Source organism: Schistocerca nitens, chromosome 1 (assembly GCF_023898315.1).
Source record: "Schistocerca nitens isolate TAMUIC-IGC-003100 chromosome 1, iqSchNite1.1, whole genome shotgun sequence".
In the NCBI taxonomy this organism is placed as follows: Eukaryota; Metazoa; Arthropoda; class Insecta; order Orthoptera; family Acrididae; genus Schistocerca; species Schistocerca nitens.
The window spans coordinates 695275730-695298264 of NC_064614.1; the positions used below are offsets into that span (position 1 = coordinate 695275730).

Here is a 22535-nt window from a genome sequence, read left to right on the forward strand (position 1 = left end):
TCTCATCCCACCCCACAGATTTTTAATTTTGTATGGACATTATGATTTTGATGACATCTGAGATGGAAACATGAGAAAACTTAAAACATGGGCGATTACTGTCTATCATATTGGGCTTTGTTTTTGGTGGTGGGCAGTCACCAAATTTGTTACAGTTTATGAAAAAGTCATTGAATGATTCACAAATGGCACTGGGTTCCATAAAAGCTCTACCATTTATCACTATTTTAGAAGGGCATTGTCTCTGCCTCCCTGCCAACTTCGCTTCTTATAACAGACCAAACAGCTTTTGATTTGTTTTTTGCATTTGAAATGAAGTTATTATTCGCAGTAAGTTTTGCTAGTTTAACTAGTTTGTCAGATGTTTTTTGTATGTGCTTACATACTTAAGAAATTCAGGGCTTCAATTTACTTTTTCCTTTATATGCAGTTTCCTCTTAGTACCACTAGACACTCTAATTCCTTTTGTTACCCATGATCTACTTTTATGGGACCTGGTCCTCACTGTTACAAAAGGGAAGCATTCGTTGAATATATCCAAGAATTCAGTTAAAAAGTAATTGTAATTGTCACTTGTGGAAGTGTGTTTGCTCACTGTCCACTTGGTTTGGCTTAGTTTTTTACAATATACTTCCACATTTTCTTGATTGAAATTCCTACATCTTTTTGTTGTGCAGACTGAATTTTGCTTCGGTAGTGATACAAATAGTGCTTTATGGTCTGATACTCTAAATCTAGAAGAAACTTTTCTTTTACATAATAATTATAACTACTTACAATATTGTCAATACATGTTGCAGAGGTTGCTGTAATTCTTGTATACTGATCAAAATTGAGATTTAGCCCATTTGTGGCTACCAAGTTCTTTAAGTGTGAAGAAAATTTGTCATCAGTCCTTACATCTGTGTTGAAGTCAGCACATATAACCACTTTCTTGTGCAGTTTCTCACTTTTTCATTTATGTACCAATGTATCAAACTTATCTGAAAATACAGAGCTTATCTGGTACCCAGGTGTGTGATATATGCTGATAATTAATATGTTGTACTCTTTAAGTTCTATACCATTACTTTAAAATGTACCTTCTTCAATCAGATGGCTTAAATTATGTCTGATATCATAGTCTACCGAGGAATGAACTAGTATGCAAGAGCCTCTATACCCATTGGTCCTACAAAAGCTGGTAGCTAGTTTATAGCCTGTATGTTTATTCAGGAGACTGATATTTTCTGGTTTTAGCCTATGTTTATGCCTTGTATATACTAGAAACTACACTCCTGGAAATGGAGAAAAGAACACATTGACACCGGTGTGTCAGACCCACCATACTTGCTCCGGACACTGCGAGAGGGCTGTACAAGCAATGATCACACGCACGGCACAGCGGACACACCAGGAACCACGGTGTTGGCCGTCGAATGGCGCTAGCTGCGCAGCATTTGTGCACCGCCGCCGTCAGTGTCAGCCAGTTTGCCGTGGCATACGGAGCTCCATCGCAGTCTTTAACACTGGTAGCATGCCGCGACAGCGTGGACGTGAACCGTCTGTGCAGTTGACGGACTTTGAGCGAGGGCGTATAGTGGGCATGCGGGAGGCCGGGTGGACGTACCGCCGAATTGCTCAACACGTGGGGCGTGAGGTCTCCACAGTACATCGATGTTGTCGGCGGAAGGTGCACGTGCCCGTCGACCTGGGACCGGACCGCAGCGACGCACAGATGCATGCCAAGACCGTAGGATCCTACGCAGTGCCGTAGGGGACCGCACCGCCACTTCCCAGCAAATTAGGGACACTGTTGCTCCTGGGGTATCGGCGAGGACCATTCGCAACCGTCTCCATGAAGCTGGGCTACGGTCCCGCACACCGTTAGGCCGCCTTCCGCTCACGCCCCAACATCGTGCAGCCCGCCTCCAGTGGTGTCGCGACAGGCGTGAATGGAGGGACGAATGGAGACGTGTCGTCTTCAGCGATGAGAGTCGCTTCTGCCTTGGTGCCAATGATGGTCGTATGCGTGTTTGGCGCCGTGCAGGTGAGCGCCACAATCTGGACTGCATACGACCGAAGCACACAGGGCCAACACCCGGCACCATGGTGTGGGGAGCGACCTTCTACACTGGCCGTACACCACTGGTGATCGTTGAGGGGACACTGAATAGTGCACGGTACATCCAAACCGTCATCGAACCCATCGTTCTACCATTCCTAGACCGGCAAGGGAACTTGCTGTTCCAACAGGACAATGCACGTCCGCATGTATCCCGTGCCACCCAACGTGCTCTAGAAGGTGTAAGTCAACTACCCTGGCCAGCAAGATCTCCGGATCTGTCCCCCATTGAGCATGTTTGGGACTGGATGAAGCGTCGTCTCACGCGGTCTGCACGTCCAGCACGAACGCTGGTCCAACTGAGGCGCCAGGTGGAAATGGCATGGCAAGCCGTTCCACAGGACTACATCCAGCATCTCTACGATCGTCTCCATGGGAGAATAGCAGCCTGCATTGCTGCGAAAGGTGGATATACACTGTACTAGTGCCGACATTGTGCATGCTCTGTTGCCTGTGTCTATGTGCCTGTGGTTCTGTCAGTGTGATCATGTGATGTATCTGACCCCAGGAATGTGTCAATAAAGTTTCCCCTTCCTGGGACAATGAATTCACGGTGTTCTTATTTCAATTTCAAGGAGTGTATAATGCTAGTGAAAGAAGACACTAAGATCACGAAAAGAAACATGGATATTCACAACTATGAAACGAGGCATAGAAAAAACTCTCATATGATTAACAGAAGATTAACTGTAACAGTGAAAAGCCCATATGTCAAAGATGCTGTTTTTAATAACTTGTTACCAAATGAAGTTAAGGTATTGACAGGGGATACTTTTTAAAAGTGAGTCAAGCAGTGGCTTATCCACAACTGCCCTTATAACTTGAATTTATCATGAATTATAATGTAATAAGAAGCAATGTAAACTAAAAAAATTGTAACTGTATAAACTTTATACTTTGTTGAAAATGCACATACATGTAAAATTACATAAATTGAATTGATATGTTTTGTTTATTCTGAAATTTTGCCCCAATAATGAGATCCAAGTATGTAATTTTTTACAGAATGGATTTTTCACTTTGCAATGAGGTATATGTTGTCTTCAAGCTTTATTGGTAGATTAAAACTGTGTGGTGGACCAGACTTGAACCTGGAACCATAACTTTTATTGGCAGTGCTCTCATGTCGTGTTTCCACAATTGAAGTTCTGCCAGTACCTCTTTTGAATCCACTGCAGAGTTTCAAAATAGCATAAAACACCTGCAGAGTGAAATATTCATACTATGGTGGCAGATGAAGTTATATGTTTATTATTTTAATTTCTTTTTTCCTGTACATTATTTAGTTGGATTTTTGAGAAATGTTTAGTTGATGTAAATAGTCACATTTAAATTTTAATTTTTGTTAGGTACTAACTTATCATTTGCACCAAATCGAGTCTGCATTGTGTATGATGAAGTGATGATGAAACACAAGAACATTGCTGAACCGTAAGTACTTTTTTGTATGTTCTTTGCATCATCATAATTCTAAAAATAACTGGTTTCGTGTAAATATGATCTGTAGCAAGCATAACAAATCACAGTTCACTTGAAATATTACTTCTAATTTTTATTAGCAATGTTTATGTTGTGGCACATTGATTTTTATAATTTCACAAAACTTGTTATTTGGTTTACGTGTTTGTTTGTTCCAGTACTCACCCAGAAAAACCGGAAAGAATTTCTGCCATATTTCTTAAACATGAAGAATATGGACTACTAGACAGATGCTTGAGATTGAAGGTAACTTTTTTTGTTTCTTTCTTGTGCTTTACTGGACACACCAGAAAATAAATTTAAAAAAGTGATGGACATTTTTTACCTTTGAAATTCTTTTTTTTTTAAAAAGCTAAAAGCTACTTCAAGTTGATGCACCATATTTTTATACTGTGACTATATTAGGTTGCATTATAATTTGGAATTTTTCCCCCCTCCTCTCTCATTTGATAAGTGGCGACAGTCTGCAGATAATAATGTGCTGAAATATCATAATGGAAGCTATGAAACATGACATTACTTTTCAAGTGTGCCACTATTGTAATAGAGACTGAGAATCAGTGTGAATTTGAAAGAATGTATTGTGAGAGAAAGATGAAGCTGTTTACCAACAGTATTAATGTATTGAATTACAACTCCAGAGTGAGTGCATTATGTACTGCCCAAAGTTTCAAGGAGGATGCTTTTTCATACTGTTTTTCATAGTGAGATCATCGACATAGAAGATTGTTAGATCTGGGTTTTGCTCCAGATTGAAATTATTTTACAATTTGTAAATGTAATCATCTTTAATTAACAATTCAGTGTGGATTCTTAATAAATCCATCACTAAACTGCATAATTTTCTGAAACGATCTATGCTTCGAGAAACTCTTAAGAGTGTTTCAAGAACCCTGTCAGTTTCGTGGGTACTGCTCACAGTAATTGATCTTATGCCCGTCACATGATCGAATGTACAGCAATACAGAAACCAGTGGAGGCTGTACTTGGCTGCTCATATAAATCTGCATATGAACCATGTGCTGGTGGTTTCGGGTGGGGTGGGGGTAGGGGACTAGATCTGGTTGCGGGAGATATGAGCAGACTGCTGAAACTTGTGTACCTGTGTCATCCTACCAGCTCGACCCTGCTGCTCCACAAGAATGGCACAGAAACTGCTGTATTCCACCAACTGAATTCAGAGGGACACAAGTTGAGTTGCTTGATGTGAGGCAACAGTGCGCAATATCTGCCATTCCTGGGGTATCTCACGGCTGAGAGCCATTTATTCAGAGATGCCCCCCCCCCCATTTACAGCTATGCTTGCAATCCAGTTGCTCACCTAATCAACAATGTGCTAAATGAGTGACTATACCAAGTAGTCATGGGTTATGAACACAGCTCCCAAAGAAAATTGAAAAAATGACCAATTACAGGACTCGGTCCTTGCTCCACTTATCTCCACCTTGTGCATTGCAGAAGTCTTGTAAACAGAATCAAAGAAAATCAAGAAAGTTTGTCAAAGTTTTTAGTACATTGGATCTTACAGCTCTCAAAAATTGGAGAAAATACGTTTCAACACCAAACTGCTGTTTATTTATTGGCTGACTATTTTCAGGATGTGCACATTTTCACAGACCAGCTATTATAGAGAACAAAATTTGTTGTGAGTGGAGGTGTACAGGGTGTGTATATGGTCCGGGAGATCCGGGAAAAACCCGTGAATTTTTTCATCCGGGAAAAACCCGGGAATTGTTTAGTATTCCAGGAATTTTTCATTGTTTTGGTTTTCAGTTAAATTTTTGTGATTTTGACTTGTAAGAACCAATACTCTAACAAAGGATATTACTGTATCTGGCTACTGCAGAATAATACTGCAGCAACAAAACGTGAACGAGAGAAAAAAAACGAAAATAAAACTTAAGTTGCAAAGGAAATGCGCTGTATACAACAAAACAGTGCTCATACAAGCGTCTGCCAACAGCAATATGTGTCAAAGGCTTTAGGAAGACCATGCAATGCTTTATAACAAATTGCCTCCGATGAGCGTGATGTGACAACTGTTTAAATTAGATTCGTTTGAGCTGTTGCGGGCAGGCTCTTGAGCATGCGCAGTTGAGTCACGTATGAGTAATACATTCTCCCGCTTCTGGTTACAGAAATGTGGCTGGGTGCCACTACTTAATATTGCCCCGGTTCAGAAATACAGTAAATCTGGGGCTGATGCACAGAGCAGTCGGAGTTGAGGTGGGGTGTCTCCACGTGACCTTTATTTACGTTCAGTGATTTTGTTGTTTCCTCTTTGTTTATTGGTCTCACATTAAATGATAACAAAACGGATTTTTGTGGCCGGGAGCTATCAAATGAATTAAAATACATTCGTGTAATTACAGAAGGCTAAAATATGTCATTAGTTTCAGATTTTATCTCCACCTTTCTGACAGTCAAGCATTAATCGCCTTACAGAACAATGAAGTTATTTTTGCTGGTTTGCTAAAGAGATTTGGCTGAAAATTAATCTTTTCTGCTGAGGCAGTCAATTTGTGTGAATCGAAGTGTTTAATTTCACACTATTAGCTAGTTTCAACTGTTTGCTGCATTTCAAGTGCACATATGGCATTATGCCATAACAAAAAATCAAACATTAGATAGTACAGACTGATGCTCCAAGAAAATTTACATACGAATGTGCATTTTAAGCCGAATCATGCGTTTTAGTATGGTTCACGAAATTCCGACGCCCTTGAAGTATTGTCTGATGTCTTGTTTCTTTTATGACATATGTAAGATCTTTTAATGTTTTACACGTACGAACATATGGGCTTCCTGCATCATCGTAGCTGCGCAAGCGTGGTGACGCCTGTTATGTCACGCTCTCTTGCTGAAACGACCCTATTTTTAACAGGTCACGGGAGAATATTGTGAATGGTGGTTTGAAAAGCGTTACATTCGAAACAGATTTCCTTTTACGCAAGATCACAAAGCGTTTGACTCTCATTTAAAAATCAACTCTTTGAGGACGACAATTTAGCAGAATTTCGAGCCCAGAAGATCAGACATTTAAGTTGTTATTAAAAATTTTACTGGCACATTTGTGTGATGTATCTTAAAAGTGTAACATGCACAAAAAGATCAACATTATATGTGGAAGCTTAGCTTCTCTTCCAGCTTATTAATCTTAGAGACCAATATTATATGTGAATGCTATGTATATTAATTTAAACCATTAACTTTTCTTTTTTGTGTGTTCGCGCTACTGAAGAGTGATCTTGCTATTGGCTTACTACATCACGTGTCCTATGCCGCCATCAGCTGGCGAGATCACGTGACATGAGCTATGACTGTCTTACAAAAGCGCATCGCAATCTTGATTTCAATGTTTCGGAAAGTAACATGTGGTGTTTAGTGGATTTCAAATTTATATCTTTGTAATACGAAAATATGCAGCATACATGTTGCTGCACATCAAAGGTCTTTCAAAACTTGTTTTTCCCCCTCAGTTTCGTTTTCTAAAGTGCCAGGAAATTCTACTCTGGTATATAAAACTTTAAACATTCGAAGGATTGATGAGTTTTACTGTGCCGAGGAAGACTATACTGTCACTTAACGCTGAAAAGTTTATTTTCACCCAGGAGAAAGTGTATTTTGTACCGGGAAATCCGGGAATTTTTTTCCCTTGTCCACGTATACATCCTGAGGTGTAGAATGTGTACAAACAGTGGAAATCGAGGACAGAATAAGGACAATGTTATGAAAAGGATAGGTGGCTACTCACCATACACTGGAAATGTTGAGTTGCAGACAGGCACATTAAAGAGACTGCTAAACAAGAAAGCTTTCGGCGAGAAGGCCTTCTCCTGAAACACACACACACACACACACACACACACACACACACACTGTCTTTGCTTTTCGAGGCTTTCAGCTTGATGTGATCAATGTGACGATAATATTATACACACAATGGAAAATTTGTTCTGATTAGATTACGCTGTGTATCATGCTGGCTTATTTATTGTTGGCGTTTCATAATTTTGAGAGATGATGATGCAGAGAATTTTATTATAAGGTCTTATGTAATATGTGATATTTTCAATTTACTTCACACTTGTATTAATAGCACTATGTTCAGTTTGACATATAGTGTTCCATAACATCACAGTGATACAATAATTTTTTTTTCCTTTTTAGTACTGTTTGAGATAAAACATTTTGTTTTATTTATATTTCAGTTTACACCACATATGATAGTGTAGTTATGCTGTTAAAATTTTTAGTTGTTTTGTCTATTGTCTCATATTTGGTGAGTGATGAAGGTAGGATGGAGTGCAGTTCATATGCTGATTAAGCTGCTATTGAAGTTTTGTGTTGATCATTTATCATTGTGTATTTGATGGTTAATGCAGGATTGAATGCCTGTCGTAAGCTGTCTAAGGTGCTATGGAAAATTTCTATGACTTTTTGCTGTGAAATTCTGTTTGTTCAGTTAGCATTCCTTCTGGGTGTTTAGTAGTATGAATCTAAATTTGTATACCTTCTAAAATGTCCATTAATTGTCCTTTGGAGACATTATGCAAAATAGATTTTGCTCAGTATTTTCAGTGGAGTGGTTATTCTGTGTGTGATGAAAGCTGAAAGATTATTTGTCCTTGTGTTTGTGTTTTCTTTCTATCTCAGTTTAAACTTCTGCCTGCCTGTTTAAAGTAGGCTTTGTTACATTCACTGCATTCGATTTTGTAAATGCCAGAATGATTTCATTGTTGTGTTTTGTCTATTTTATGAATAATGTTGGCTCCTAATGTGTTGTGATGTAGAACCCTATTCTGAGATTTGCTTTCTTTAGTGTGTAATTCATTCTATCTGATACGTGGCCCCAGTATGAGAGTACTACAAATTTATCTTTCTTTTTTGTTTCAGTCTTTGTCAGTGTGATTTCATCTTTGATGTCTTTGTCGTTTGTATTTCATTTCTTTGTATATAGTTTGTGGACTAGTTCTGGGTTGTAGCCAATACTGATTGCTGCTGCTCTGAGGGTGTTCAGCTCTGAGGGTGTTCAGCTCTGAGGGTGTTCAGCTCTGAGGGTGTTCAGCTCTGAGGGTGTTCAGCTCTGAGGGTGTTCAGCTCTGAGGGTGTTCAGCTCTGAGGGTGTTCAGCTCTGAGGGTGTTCAGCTCTGAGGGTGTTCAGCTCTGATTTAAAATTTTCATTGCTGAGAGTGTATTTCGTCGTTCGATCAACTGCTGATCGAAAGTATGCCTCCTTGGGTGATGAGCTGTTTCAAATATTATCTGTAGTCGTGGACTTGTGGAAGATATTGAAAGAATGTACCGACTTTGTGTTCATGACAATTAACTCCAGGAAATTAATGCTGCTGTTAAGTTTGTGTTTTGTTGTGAAGGTGATGTTTTTGTGCATGCTGTTCAACTGTTGGTGGAAATACCTAATTTCCTTTGCTGATCCATTACATCAAATGATTGTGCCAGCTGCGTATCTTAAACAGTATATTACTTTGTTTTTCCAGTGGTCTTGTTTTTCAAAGAATTTATTTTCTGTGTTTTCTAGAAATGCACACTTGTTAGTGTGCTAGACAAGCAAGTACCCATTGCAAGACCGTCTTCCTGTGAAAATATTTGGTTTTTTAAGCTAAAATAGATAAGGGGTAATATTATGGTTAGTAGTTCCATGGATTTGTAAACCTCCACTTGATATACTTTTTTTTAGTTCAAGAGGTTTTCCTTTATGATGTCAATAGTTTAACAAATAGGTACATCAGTATATAGATTAGTTACATATAAGGAAATGAATCTGCTGCTGTCCGGGATTTTTATACCTTTTATTTCTGCAAATAAGTCAAGCAAGTTTTTGATGGTATATCATCTATGATTCATCTAATTGTCACATTTAATTTGGTTCAGCTTTATCTCAATTAAGTATGCAGGACCGTTTACAATTGGTGTAATTGGAACTTTTGGTTTGTATGCTTTCGACTGTGCTGTTAGCCTTGGGCGTCGTGGGTTCATGACTCAGTACCTGTTCTGTTCTTTCTGTGTTAAGAGAAATCCAGATTTTTTGATTGCTCTTTTTATTAGTGCTTGGGGTCTGTTTGCGTGGTCTTTACCTATATGTGTGATGTTATTTGCCTTAAAGGATTCAGGCATTTTATTTATATACCCATTTTTTTCATCAAGGCAATGGTATTACCATTGTTTGCTTTTAGTGCTAAGGTATTATGTGCTTTTAGTTTGTTTTTAATGTTGTACATATGTTGTAGTTCCTGTTTTTGGTTATCATTTTCCCTTACCATATTATATGTTGTAAAAGGATGTATGACTTTGACAGTTTTACTAGCTATACTGTTTTGCTCTAATACAGGAAGTTTTACCGTGTCCAGTACTACTTTTGCGTGGCCTATCATTGGAAACTACAGCGGTAGCTTTTGGTTTTTGTGGCAGATTATATTTTAATCCCTTTTGTAACAAATTCATTTCATTATTATTGAGGATGAGGTCTGTTACATTTGTAACTTTCTCATGAAACGTAAACTCAGATTTGTTGGAAGATTTATTTTCAATACAGGTGATACTAGTTAATAGAACTAGACATTTCTTATTATGTCATATTTAACAGTTTCAGTTGTACTGTTTATGTACTAATCAATGGCATTCTTCTTGTACTCGTTTGCATTCACTTTCCTTATTTACAAACTGTGTTACATATGTCTCCACTTTTGTGTTCACAGGGGGTCACTCTGCTTTCTAGGCAGCGTTTGTTATATCTTACACCTTGTATTTATCCTCGTCTTTATCTCTGTTCTCTGGTGTGGTGCTTTTGCGAATGGAGACTAGAACCAAACACCAACAAAACAGAGGTTTTCCTGTTTACACCTAATTAATAAACTTGCCAGAAGAAAACTCCACCTGCAATTAGAAAACACTGCACTCGCTCATGACACAACACTTGGTAGTACTCTTATGTTTCAGGGAACATTTGACAAAAACAGCCAAAACATTGAAAACAAGAATCATCATCCAAAAGCTATGTGGCACTACCTGGGGAGCATCAGCATCCATCTATGTTCTCTGCTGTGGGTTTTGTCTTCTCAGCTGGTGAATATTGTGGCCCAGTTTGGCTAAACAGCCCACATGCACAAACTATAGCTGTCTAACTAAATAATGCCATGGGAATGATTGCTGGCACTATTAAATAAACTCCTACAAAATAGCTGCAAGTTTTTAACCACATTCAACCTTCTCATGTACGTCACATTAATGCTTTCATGAATGAGCACCAAAACAAAAAGATCATGGATAGTAAAAATCTACCAATCCATGAAAATGTTGATGATGCAAACCATAACTGACTGTGCTCTAGATAACCACTGACAGTAACAGCAAGGGTTGCCGAGTTCAACATTACTATTCCATGGATTCAAGAATAGACTCGATTACAAAATAATAATATGCTGTGTATCACCTAAAAACGACTGGGATATGACTTTCCACACAAAACATGGTCTTTGCTAGACAGAATTAAAATACAGAATGGCAATTAACGTATATTTTTTACACAGATGATGTGAGCAACTGTCTCCACTTTGTGATTGTGGAGAACCACAGACCTTCAGCCCCCCCCAGGCGGGTCGCCACTCTTTGGTGGGTTCGTGCTTGGCTACCACGGGGCCCCAGCCTTTGCAGCATATTTTCCCTTCTGTGCTGCATGTCTATCCTCTTGATATTCTTTTTCCCCTCCCTTGGGGAACATGTCTGGGGTGTTATTGGGAATGTTCCGCATTGTCTGTCACTGACATAAGAACAATCTCACCACTGTTTTCTGTTCCCTTTTCCTTTGTTTGTTTCCCTTCTCTTCTCGTTCCTCCACTTTAGCATTTGAGGTTCCTCTTTTTCTTCGAGGTGTGACCTTAGTTGTGAACAATCATCTAAGGTGGGTGTGCCCCTGTTGTGAAGGGGGCCCCCAGTTGGAAGGAGCACACCATCAGAGACGCTGGCAATCATGGGAGATTTTCTCGCAATGAGCCATTCATCTTTACAATCAACATCTATGAAATGTAAACATAATGAGGCTAACAATTCAAAGACCCTTCCAGCAGCACCATTGTTCCTTGTGGTCTCACATACTGGAGACGGTCTGTCCTTCGCTACTGTAAATCCATTTATTATTCAGAAAGGTGTTGAAGCAGTTGCTGGCCCTGTGAAACCCTGCTCTCATTTATGGAATGGCACTTTGCTGTTGGAGACTACTTCTGATTCACAAGCATAACAACTGCTTGGCACCTCGCTTCTCCATGGCTACCCTGTTCGTGTTGAGGCCCATATAACTCTGAATTCTTCTTGTGGTGTTATTTACACTGCTCGACGGTCTGAGTGAGGCTGAAATCTAATCTTACCTCTCTGATCAGGGTGTCCTTGCTGTCCATTGGGGAATGAAAAATGTAGATTCCTCCTTATTGCCCACCCGCACTCTTTTTCTCACCTTTGATAGAGTGGTGCTTCCGGCCAAAATCAAAGCAGGCATGAAATTATCACAGTTTGGCTGTACATTCTGAACCCGATGTGCTGCCACCAGTCTCATCATTTCAGCCACTCTAGAATGTCTTGTTGACACCCAGCCTAATGTGTAACCTGTGTTACGAATATGCACAAGGGCGATTGTCTGCCTCCTTCTCCCAGCTGTATCAACTTCAGTGGCGGCCATGCTGCCTCCTCTCGGGATTGTCCCGTGTATCTTGATGAGCTGGCTGCCAAGAGATCCGGGAAAAGGAAAAAGTGTCTTACCCAGTCGATTGCCAGTTATTGGCTAGACGCAAACCCTGTGTTCTCCCGTTGGCACACCTATTGTTCTGTTCCTGTTACCCTTCGCTCCATGAAGGACATCGCCACGCAGACATGACCTCAAATTCAGCTCTGAGGTTGTGAATTCGCTCCATCTCAAGTTAGCATCACCATTCCGCCATCCAGCTGTGCAACACTCCATCAAACTCTCACCTTGAGGGGCAAAGCTACCAGCTTCACAACCGGTAGGCCAGAAAGAAAAACTGTGGAGTACAGAAGGAGTACTCCTGTGAAGTCTTCCTTTGCTAACCGGAAAGGCTTGAAGAAGTCCACCAAAGGCAGACAGTCTTCTTCTTCACTGACTCGAAAATCCTCTTAGACGGTGTTGCAAGCGATCCCTTAGCCTGGCCAGCCTCTGTTTGCTGGTGCACACCACCAACTGTTTTTCTGCGTTGGACTCCATAGACCGACAGCTTAAGCAAGCCGATTGATGCTTCTGTGGACCCCATGAAGGAGGATCCTCCTGCTTCTGTGGCCTTTAGCAGCGACTCTTCGCAGGCGTCACTTGGCAGTGGCTGAGGCGACACCCCTTCATCTCTTCCTCATCATGATTCTCCTCCAGTGGAATGTTTGCAGCCTTCGGTCCCACAAAGAGGATTTGCGGCTGCTTTTACTCTTTTTACTCTGACTTCAGGAAATGAAATTGAGTCCTCATAATCACTTTGAGCATTCACATTTCTTCCTGGTTCGTTTTTAACTACCCCCTGAGGTTGGAATTCCATCTCATGGGGGCATCATGCTGCTCATACAGGATGATATTCATAGTCAACCCATCTCCCTGACTACCCATCTTCAAGCTGTTGCAGTTCACCTTTTCCTTCCCCACTTGACTTTTTCCCTCTGTACCATTTATGTCCGTCTGTTATTCAGTGTCACCAGGGCAGCCTTCCTTCAGCTTATTGGGCAGCTATCTCCCCCATTTCTGCTACTTGGTGACTTCAATACACAACATCACCTTTGGGGTTTTCCCAGGACCTGTCAGAGAGGTCCCCTCTTGGCTGATGATCTTAATCAACTCGACCTCTTCTGCCTTAACACTGGAGCACCAACATTACTTTCCAACTCCTCGCACACCTATTCCCATTTAGACCTATCCTTCTGCTCTGTCCAGCTAGCCCATCGTCTTGAGTGATCCGTTCTTTGTGACAACTTCTCGAGCAACCATTTCCCATGTGCTATCCGTTTGCTGACTCGTACACCCCCTACGTGCACACCCAAATGGCAGCTTACTAAGGCCAACTAGCAACTTGACTCCTTCCTGGCGACCTTCAAAGAACAGGATTCCTCCAGTTGTGATGACCAGGTGTAATATCTCACAAAAGTTATCCTTACTGCTGCAGAACGTACCATTCCTCACACTTCTTCTTTACCATGCCGTGTCCCAGTCCCCTGGTGGACTGAGGCATGCCACGGAGACATGCTCTTCACGTTTTTACCCATCATCCTACAGTGGCAAACTGCGTTCATTATAGACAGATGTGTGAAAAGTCTCATTGCATTCTTTGGTTTAGCAAAAAAGCTATTTGGGTTTTATTCACTATTTCATTTAACAGTTCCACCTCTTCCTCTGTCGTGTGGGCCAACTTCCTGCAGCTCTTTGGCCTGATGGTAGCAGATGATGTTATTGTGGACCCTGTTGATATCTCCAACACCTTGGGCCACCATTTTGCGGAAATTTCCTCCATCAGAAACGAGTGGAGGGGGCTAGGGCGATACCCTTCTCTTCTCAGATTCGCAAGTGCTACAATGCCGCCTTCAAAATAAGGGAGGTAGGTCATGCTCTCAGTTCATCCAGATCCTGCGCCCCCAGGGCTAGACGCTGTCCAAATTCAGATGCTGCAGCACCTTTCTCTTGCGGGCAAGCACTTTCTGCTTAACAACTATAACTGCATCTGGGCAGAGGGCGCATTTCCCGGATGTTGGCATGAAGCCACTATCATACCCATACCTAAGCCTGGTAAGGACAAAAACCTTTCTTCTCGCTACTGCCCCATCTTTCTCACCAGATGCATTTGCAGGGTGATGGAACATATGATTCTTGCCTGTCTGGTATGGTGGCTCGAGTCTCACAATTTACTAACCACCGCACAGTGTGGATTTCGAGCACGCCATTCTGCAGTTAACCGTCTCGTCACTTTGTCCACCTATGTCATGAATGGTTTTCTGTGGAAATCCCAGACTGTGACCGTATTTTTCAATTTGGAGAAGGTGTACATTTGCTGGAGATCTGGTATCCTCCGTACTCTTTACACGTGGGGCTTCCATGGCCACCTGCATTGTTTCCTTCGGGAATTTTTAAAATACTGAGTTTACAAGGTACATGTGGGTTCTGCATTGTTGGACCCCTGTATCCAGGAAAACAGTGTGTCTCAGGGTTCTGTCCTGAGCGTCATCCTCTCTGCTTTCGCCATTAACCCTGTAGTGTCCTGTCTCCTGCCAGGCATCTCTGGCTCCCCTTTTGTTGACGATTTTACCATCTATTACGGTTCTCCATGGACCTCTCTCACTGAGTGGCTTCGTTTGTGATGTCTTGATCGTCTTTACTACTGGAGCATCAACAATGGCTTTCGTTTTTCCATTTACATAACTGTCTGTATGAATTTCTGGGGTAGCAAATGGTTTCTCCCACCTTCTTTACATCTTGGGCCTACTGCTCTTCCATTCATTGAAACTACGAAATTCCTAGGGCTCATGCTCAATAGGAACCACTCTTGGTCCTCCCATGTGTCTTACCTGGCAGCCTGCTGTATGCGGTCCCTCAGTGTACTACGTGTCCTCAGTGGTACTTCTTGGGGTGCCGATCGAACCACCCTCCTCCGTTTGTACCGGTCGCTTGTCCGTTTGAAACTCGACTATGGGTGCTTTGTTTATGCGTCTCCATGTCCATTGCTCTTATGCCGTCTCAACACTATCCACCAATGTGGCATCTGTTTGACCACTGGCATCTTTTACACTAGCCTGGCTGAGAGTCTGTATGCTGAAGCTGCTGAACTACCACTGTCCTGCCACCGTGACTTTCTCCTTAGCAGGTATGCATGCCGTATGTCTGCCATGCATGGCCACCCATCCTATACCTTCTTCTTCGATGATTACTTTGACCGTCATTATGGGATGCGTCCCTCTTCTTTGTTACCTCCTGGAGTCTGCTTTTGGCACTTGGTTTGGCAGCTTAACTTCATACTACTTGCAACTTTCCCAGTGGGTGTGAACCCTTCGCCACCATGGCTTTGTGTAGTGGCCTGTGTTAACCTTGGCCTTCATTAACTTCCTAAGGACACTATCCCAGCCTCGCTCTATTGCCTTCAGTTTCAGCTCCACATGGAATTGTGTGAGAGTACCTTTGTGTACACTGTTGTCTCTTGGACTGACCATGCTGTCTGGTGTGCCTTCGTCATTGGTGTTCGCGTCTTTAGATATTGCCTTCCGGCATGCTGCTCAGTATTTACAGCTGAGCTCTTTGCCCTGTATCAGGCCACGGAGTACATCCGGCAACACCGACTTTTCAATTGCGTCCTCTGCTCAGACTCTTGAGTGCCCTTCAAAGTCTATGTACACTGTACACTGCCCATCCCTTAGTGAAAAGGGTCTAGGAAAGTTGCCACTTGCTCACTCTTGATGGCGCCACTGTGCAGTTTATGTGGTTTCCTGGCCATGTTGGTCTTCCAGCAAATGAGATTGCTGACACTGCTGCCACTAATTCCTATATTCCCTCCAATGATCTCTGTGTTGCTGTCTGTCAGGAGGTGGTGTTCCTTTGGCTTCGTCATTGGTTGTTGCTGCACATCACAGATCTTTTCAAAACACGTTTTTTCCCATGTGTTTAGTTTTCTAAAGGCCCGGGAAATTCTATGCCCGTGTATAAAACCATAACCATTCAAAGGACTGATAAGTTATAAAGTTCCGAGAGAAAATATACTGTCAGTTAACAGGGAAAAATTATTTTTTCACCCGGGAGAAAGTGTATTTTTAACCGGGAAATCCGGGAATTTTTTTCCTTGTCCACGTATACACCCGGATGGTTCATGATGGCTATTGTAGTCTCCCATTTACACCATATGGTTGTCGAGGGTTTCCAGTACGTGGCTCCATGTGGCTTCTAAAATATTCACTACAATTACTTCACCAATTGTGAAGATGACTTAGTGGTTATTATTTGTGTTCCTGGTAGATAAAATGTGGATCTTTTATATACTGCATCTTCCCAGAATTTACTGCCCTCCAGGAAAATTGTTGCACTCAAATTATTCTTGGGACTAAGAGCTGGATGAAACCCAATATAGAAAGCTCCAAAATGCACTGATCAGCCAGAACATTATGACCACCAACCTAATATTGATATAAACCTGTCCAGCTGATGGCAGTGTCAGTTGGTGATTACTGACTGCTAGTCAGACATATGCATGGTGTATGTAGTATCACTGAGCGTGCTGTCCGTGTGTGGAGTGGGGAAGGCGCCCCAACTATCTGAGTTCAGCTGAGGGCAGATTGTGATGGCCCTTAGGCTCGGCGTGAGCATTTTGTATATTGCACTACTTGCCGTGTGTTCGAGAAGTGCCGTAGTGAATGTCTTCAACACCTGATGAAACCAAGGTGAAACCACGTCAAGATGTGGGGTTGGATGGAGACTTTGGATGTCATGGGCTGAACGGACTGGTAAAACAGGACAGGTGGTGAACTGTGGTGGAACTAACATCAAGCTATAACACTGGGTAGAGTATAAGTGCTTCTGAACGTACAGTGCACCGAACGCTTCTAACAAGGGGCCTCCACAGCCAATGACTCATGCATGTACCAATGTTAGCACCATGACATTGGCAGCTACAAGTGAAATGGGCACGTGACCATTGGCACTGGCCATTGGCGCAGTGGAGACCGTTGCTTGGTCTGATGAATCCTGATACCTTCATCATGCTGAATGGAATGCTTAAATCCATCGTCTTTTAGGGGAACACTCCTTGACACCTGTTCTGTGAGACAGAGGCAAGCTGTCGATGGCTCCATTATGCTCTGGGGAACATTCACATTGGCTTTCATGGGTCCAGTGAAGCTTGTTCAAAGCACCATTACAGCCGTAAGTATAGGGTACTGATTGCTGACCACGTACATGAGTTCGTGACAAATGTGTCTCATGACGGCAGTGGCATACTTCAGTAGGATAATGTATCATGTCACAAGATGTGATGGAATGGTTTGAGGAACACAGTGATGAGTTTCAGTTAATGTGCTGGCCCCCCAGCTCTCCAGATTTGAACCTGATCAGACACACCTGGGATGTTATTGAACATAGCATCAGAGCTCATTGCCACCCTCTCCAGAATTTATGGGAATTAGGTGACTTGTGTGTTCAGACGTAGTGCTAACTCCCTCCAGCGACCTTCCAAGGCCTCATTGTTTCCATACCACTACATGTTGTTGCTATTATCCATGCCAGAGGCGGACATGCTGGCAATTAGGTGGTAATAATATTCTCACTGATCACTGTATTTAGCAAGTCATGGAACATATATTGGAAAGACAGATTGGATGTTATAGGAGGGGGAGTGTTGATTGCAGTAAACAAAAATATTGTCTCTAACGAGTGTGACTGTGAAGTTATCTGGAGGTTTGTAACAGGTCTAGGAGAAATCAGTTTAATTGTTGTATGTTTTTATCTACTGCTCAATAATACCATGGCAGTTTTAGAGTCATTCAAAGAAAGTAAATGCTCAGTAGCGTGGAAATACCCAGATCATGCAGTACTAGTTGGAGGTGACTTCAGACAACCGCTTATAGGCTGTCAAGTACTTCTGATGTACTTTTGAACATTTTCTCAGAAAACTGTCCTGGCCGGCCTTGGGTGGCCGAGTGGTTCTAGGCGCTACAGTCTGGAACCTCGTGACTGCTACGGTCACAGGTTCGAATCCTGCTTCGGGCATGGATGTGTCTGATGTCCTTAGGTTAGTTAGGTTTAAGTAGTTCTAAGTCTAGGGGACTGATGACCTCAGAAGTTAAGTCCCATAGTGCTCAGAGCCATTTGAACAATTTTTGAAAAACTGTCCTGAGCAGCTAGCTTGGCAGCCTACAAGCAGTGGATATATTTTAGATGACCTTGTGAATAGTGCCAGTGTAGAGACAGGGATTAGTGATCATGATACAATTGTAGTGATGATAGTTATTAAAGTTAATAAATCAGCCAAATAGGCTATGACAGTAGTTTTGCTAGAAAGAGCAGATAAGCAGATGCAAGCATCCCATTCTGACAATGAATGGAGATCATTTAGTTCCATTATGATGGAAGTAGGGCAATTATTGGCAAAGTTTAAAAAGATTGTAAATGAAATGTGCTCTGGAGAAATATGTCCCAAGTTTAATAACAGAATTCCGAAAATGCTGAGGGAGCAAAGATCGTTGCGCTCTTAGTTGAGAATAGAACGTGCAAATGCTGACACACGAAAGTTAGCAGAGATTCGTGCACCTGTAAAAAGGATTATGTGTGAAATATACAACAGCTACCTTCCTCATACCTTAGCAAAGAATCTAGCCGAGAACCTGAGAAAATCCTGGTTCTACGTAAAATTGCTTAGTGTGTCAAAGACTTTGATCCAGTTACTCATTGACCAATCTGGTATGGCAATAGAAGGTAGCAAAAAGAAAGCTGAAGTTTTAAATTTTTCGTTTATTTGACCACCACACAGACTCCCACATGAAGGATGTAGTAATAGGCATCCTTGGTGTAGAAAAGCTACTGAAAGAGTTGAAAACAAATAAGTTGCTGGGTCCAGATGGAATCCTAACTTGGTTTTACTCAGAGTACTCTATAGCATTGTCCCCTCACTTAGCTTGCATTTATTGCGAATCTCCTGCCCACCTGCCCTGTGCAAGGTTCCTCACAACAGGGACAAAGTGCATGTGACTCCAGTATATAAGAAGATTAAGAGAACTGACACACAGAATTACAACCCAATATCCTGAACGTTGATTTGGTGCGGAATTCTTGAACACATTCTCAGTTCGAATATAATAAAGTTCCTTGAGGCAGAAAAGCTTCTGACCACAAACCAGCACAGTTTTAGAAAGCATATAAATGATCAGATGAACCGGGTGAGAAGCAATCTGCTGATGGTGCTGTGTTGTATGGGAAGGTGTTATTTAGTGACTGTAGGGGGACAAAATACTAGTTGACAAAATGGGTGTGATGAATGGCAGCTAGCTCTAAATGTAGAGAAATGTAAGTTAGTGCAGATGAGTAGGAAAAGCAGTTACGTAATGTTCGAATACAGTGTCAGTAGTGTGCTGCTTGACACAGTGAGGTCAATTACATATCTAGGTGTAACCCTGCAAATCAATATGAAATGGAACAAACATGTAAGAACTGTAGTGGGGAAGGTGAATGATCTGCTTCGTTTTATTGAGAGAGCTTAAGAAAGTGTAGCTCATCTGTAAAAGAGACCACATATAGCTCACTAGTGTGACCCATTGTTGAGTACTGTTAGTGTGTTTGGGATCCCCACCAGGTCAGATTGAAGGAAGGCACCGAAACAATTCGGAAGCATTCTGCTAGTTTTGTTACTGGTAAGTTCCATCAACATGCAAGTATTATATAGATGCTTCTGGAACTTACATGGGAATCCCTGTATGGAAGGTGATGTTCTTTTGGAGGAATGCTATTTAGAAAACTGATATTTGAAGCTGATTGTAGAACAATCCTACCCCCATTAACGTACATTTCACGTAAGGACTGTGAACATAAGATAAGAGAAATAAGAGCTTTTACAGAGGCATATAGACGGTCAATTATTCAAAATGACAGTCACAATCGCATTATTTATTTTGCCGCCAACTGGTTTCAACCTGTGATGGGGTCATCTTCAGGGCAATTTACACCATTTGGTCGCTCGCTGGAGTCGTCACCCTGCCTGTGCAAGGTTGGTATGATAGTTATCAACCGCGCACAGGCAGGGTGATGACTCCAGCGAGCGACCAAATGGTGTAAATTGCCTGAAGATGACCCAGTCGCGGGTTGAAACCGGTTGGCGGCAAAATAAATAATGCGATTGTGACTGTCATTTTGAATAATTGATTATAAGTAAATTAATCACTGTTTATCTCCATACAACTATGTTGTCTAAAAATATAGACCGTCGTTTTACCCACGTTCTATTTGCAAATGGAACAGGTTGGGAAATGACTAGTAGTGGTACAGCATACCCTCTGCCATCATATGTTGCACCAAGTAAATCAGATCAAGTCATATGCAGCACCAAGTAAATTGGATCAAGATATCTTATGGCTTGAGTTAAGTGGCTCTTCAGTTTCTACAGCTGCCAAATCAATTTCATACTCCTACAGGATTTTGTGTTGAATGTGGTCTATGGTTGACGCTAATGCCTTCAGTGTTTGGCACTTTTTAACATTGAGACCAAATTTTCTGTACAGATGGTCCTTAAAAGGGTTCTTGCTGTGCTTAGTCATATCTGATTTGTGTGCGCTCATCTTTTATATGCCAAGAGCTAACTAGGATTGTCTGGTGCTGGTATTGGTGTTACTTGTTTAGAACTGACCAGGAGACGCGTACAACTTAAGGCATGCTGCAGACACGAATAATATCGTCGCCCATCAGATGCTAACTATGAATAAGTATTGGTGAACATATACATATTGAATTTCACATCATATCTGTCTCTTCCTTGATGGCTTAGAGGTGTTGAGGTGTGCGAAGACCTTGAGCCCCGTGACTGCTTATCAATAATGTTCAAAGCAGTGTGGGTGCTTCATGGTGGCCACAGTGGAGATGGTTATCATCTGTAAACTTTGGGGGAAAATGATGAAAACAGGGGAAGGTGAACTGACTTGCAATTGAATCGATGGTAGTAGCTGCCAGGGTTCCATAATTAAGTGTATGAAATAGTAAAAAGTGTCTTTTATGTTTGGATACTAAAACTGAAATTATTTCATAGGCTCGTCCTGTGACTGATGAAGAACTAGAGCTATTGCATTCGAGGGATCATATAAAGATGATGAAAGACATAAAAAACATGAAACTGAATGACATCCTTAAGCTGCAGGATGACTTCTCATCAATGTATTTGCACCCAGAAACTTATGAATCAGCCGCAGTTGCAGCTGGATCAGTGCTTGAGGTTAGTATGAATGATTAATATGATTAACTTGTTCATAGTTTCTTAACATCTCACAATCAACATTTATTGATGCAGATTAATTACACTTTTCAGAATTGCAAGACAACTTTCCATAGAAATTATTGATGTCTAATCCCCCCCCCCCTCTCTCTCTCTGTGTGTGTGTGTGTGTGTGTGTTTTTTTTTTTTTTTTTTTTTTTTTGCGTAAGTACCGTTTTGCCACACCGCGGCCGCAGCTCTGCAGTCGGCATTCTGCGCATGAACAGTTAAGATGCCTCCGATAATCGTGAGTCCCACCGACTGTGAAGTACGGTCTGTTGCAAGATTTCTTATTGCTAAAGGCCTAAAAGCGACCAATATTCATCATGAGATCTGTGCAGTTTATGGAGAAAACATTATGAGTGATGGAATAGTAAGAAAGTGGGTGAGAGCATTTAAAGATGGCTGCACAAATGTGCATGATGAACAATGGAGTGGGAGTCCTTTGGTCATTAATGAAAGTTTGGTGCAGGAAGTGGACAATAAGGTGAGAGAAAACAGACACTGTACGATTTCCTCCTTGCGGGATGACTTTCCTAATGTTTCGCTTAGTGTTTTGTATGGCATTGTGACCGGGCACTTGAATTACCGAAAATTGTGCGCCGTTGGGTACCTAAAATGTTGACAGATGTGCACAAAACCAAATGTTTAGACTGTGCATTGACTTTCCTTGAGCGGTACCACAACGACGGTGATGATTTCGTACGCCAAATTGTTATGGGCGATGAAACATGGGTGGCCTATGTCACACCAGAATCAAAGCAACAGTCCATGGAATGGCAGCATTCAGATTCACCCAGAAAAGTGAAGTTTAAGCAAACAATTTCTGCCCGGAAAATCATGTGCACAGTTTTTTGGGACAGAAAAGGAGTATTGCTCGTGGAATTTGTGTCTCGTAATGAGACAATCAATGCAGCAGCTTACTGTAAGACATTGTACAATCTGCACCATTCAGTTCAGAACAAAAG

General features: G+C 41.7%; 1 protein-coding gene across 5 annotated transcripts in view; it reads left to right on the forward strand.

The window, feature by feature from the left end:
• The window catches only part of LOC126259559 (histone deacetylase 6), a 339218-nt gene that overhangs the window by 219272 nt on the left and 97411 nt on the right, over window positions 1–22535 (forward strand). For all 5 annotated transcript variants that reach the window (XM_049956465.1, XM_049956456.1, XM_049956474.1 and 2 more), the window contains 3 exons: window positions 3454–3535; window positions 3742–3829; window positions 21346–21528. In XM_049956465.1, coding sequence (XP_049812422.1) covers window positions 3454–3535; window positions 3742–3829; window positions 21346–21528 — 353 coding nt within the window. The remainder of the gene's footprint in view (window positions 1–3453; window positions 3536–3741; window positions 3830–21345; window positions 21529–22535) is intronic.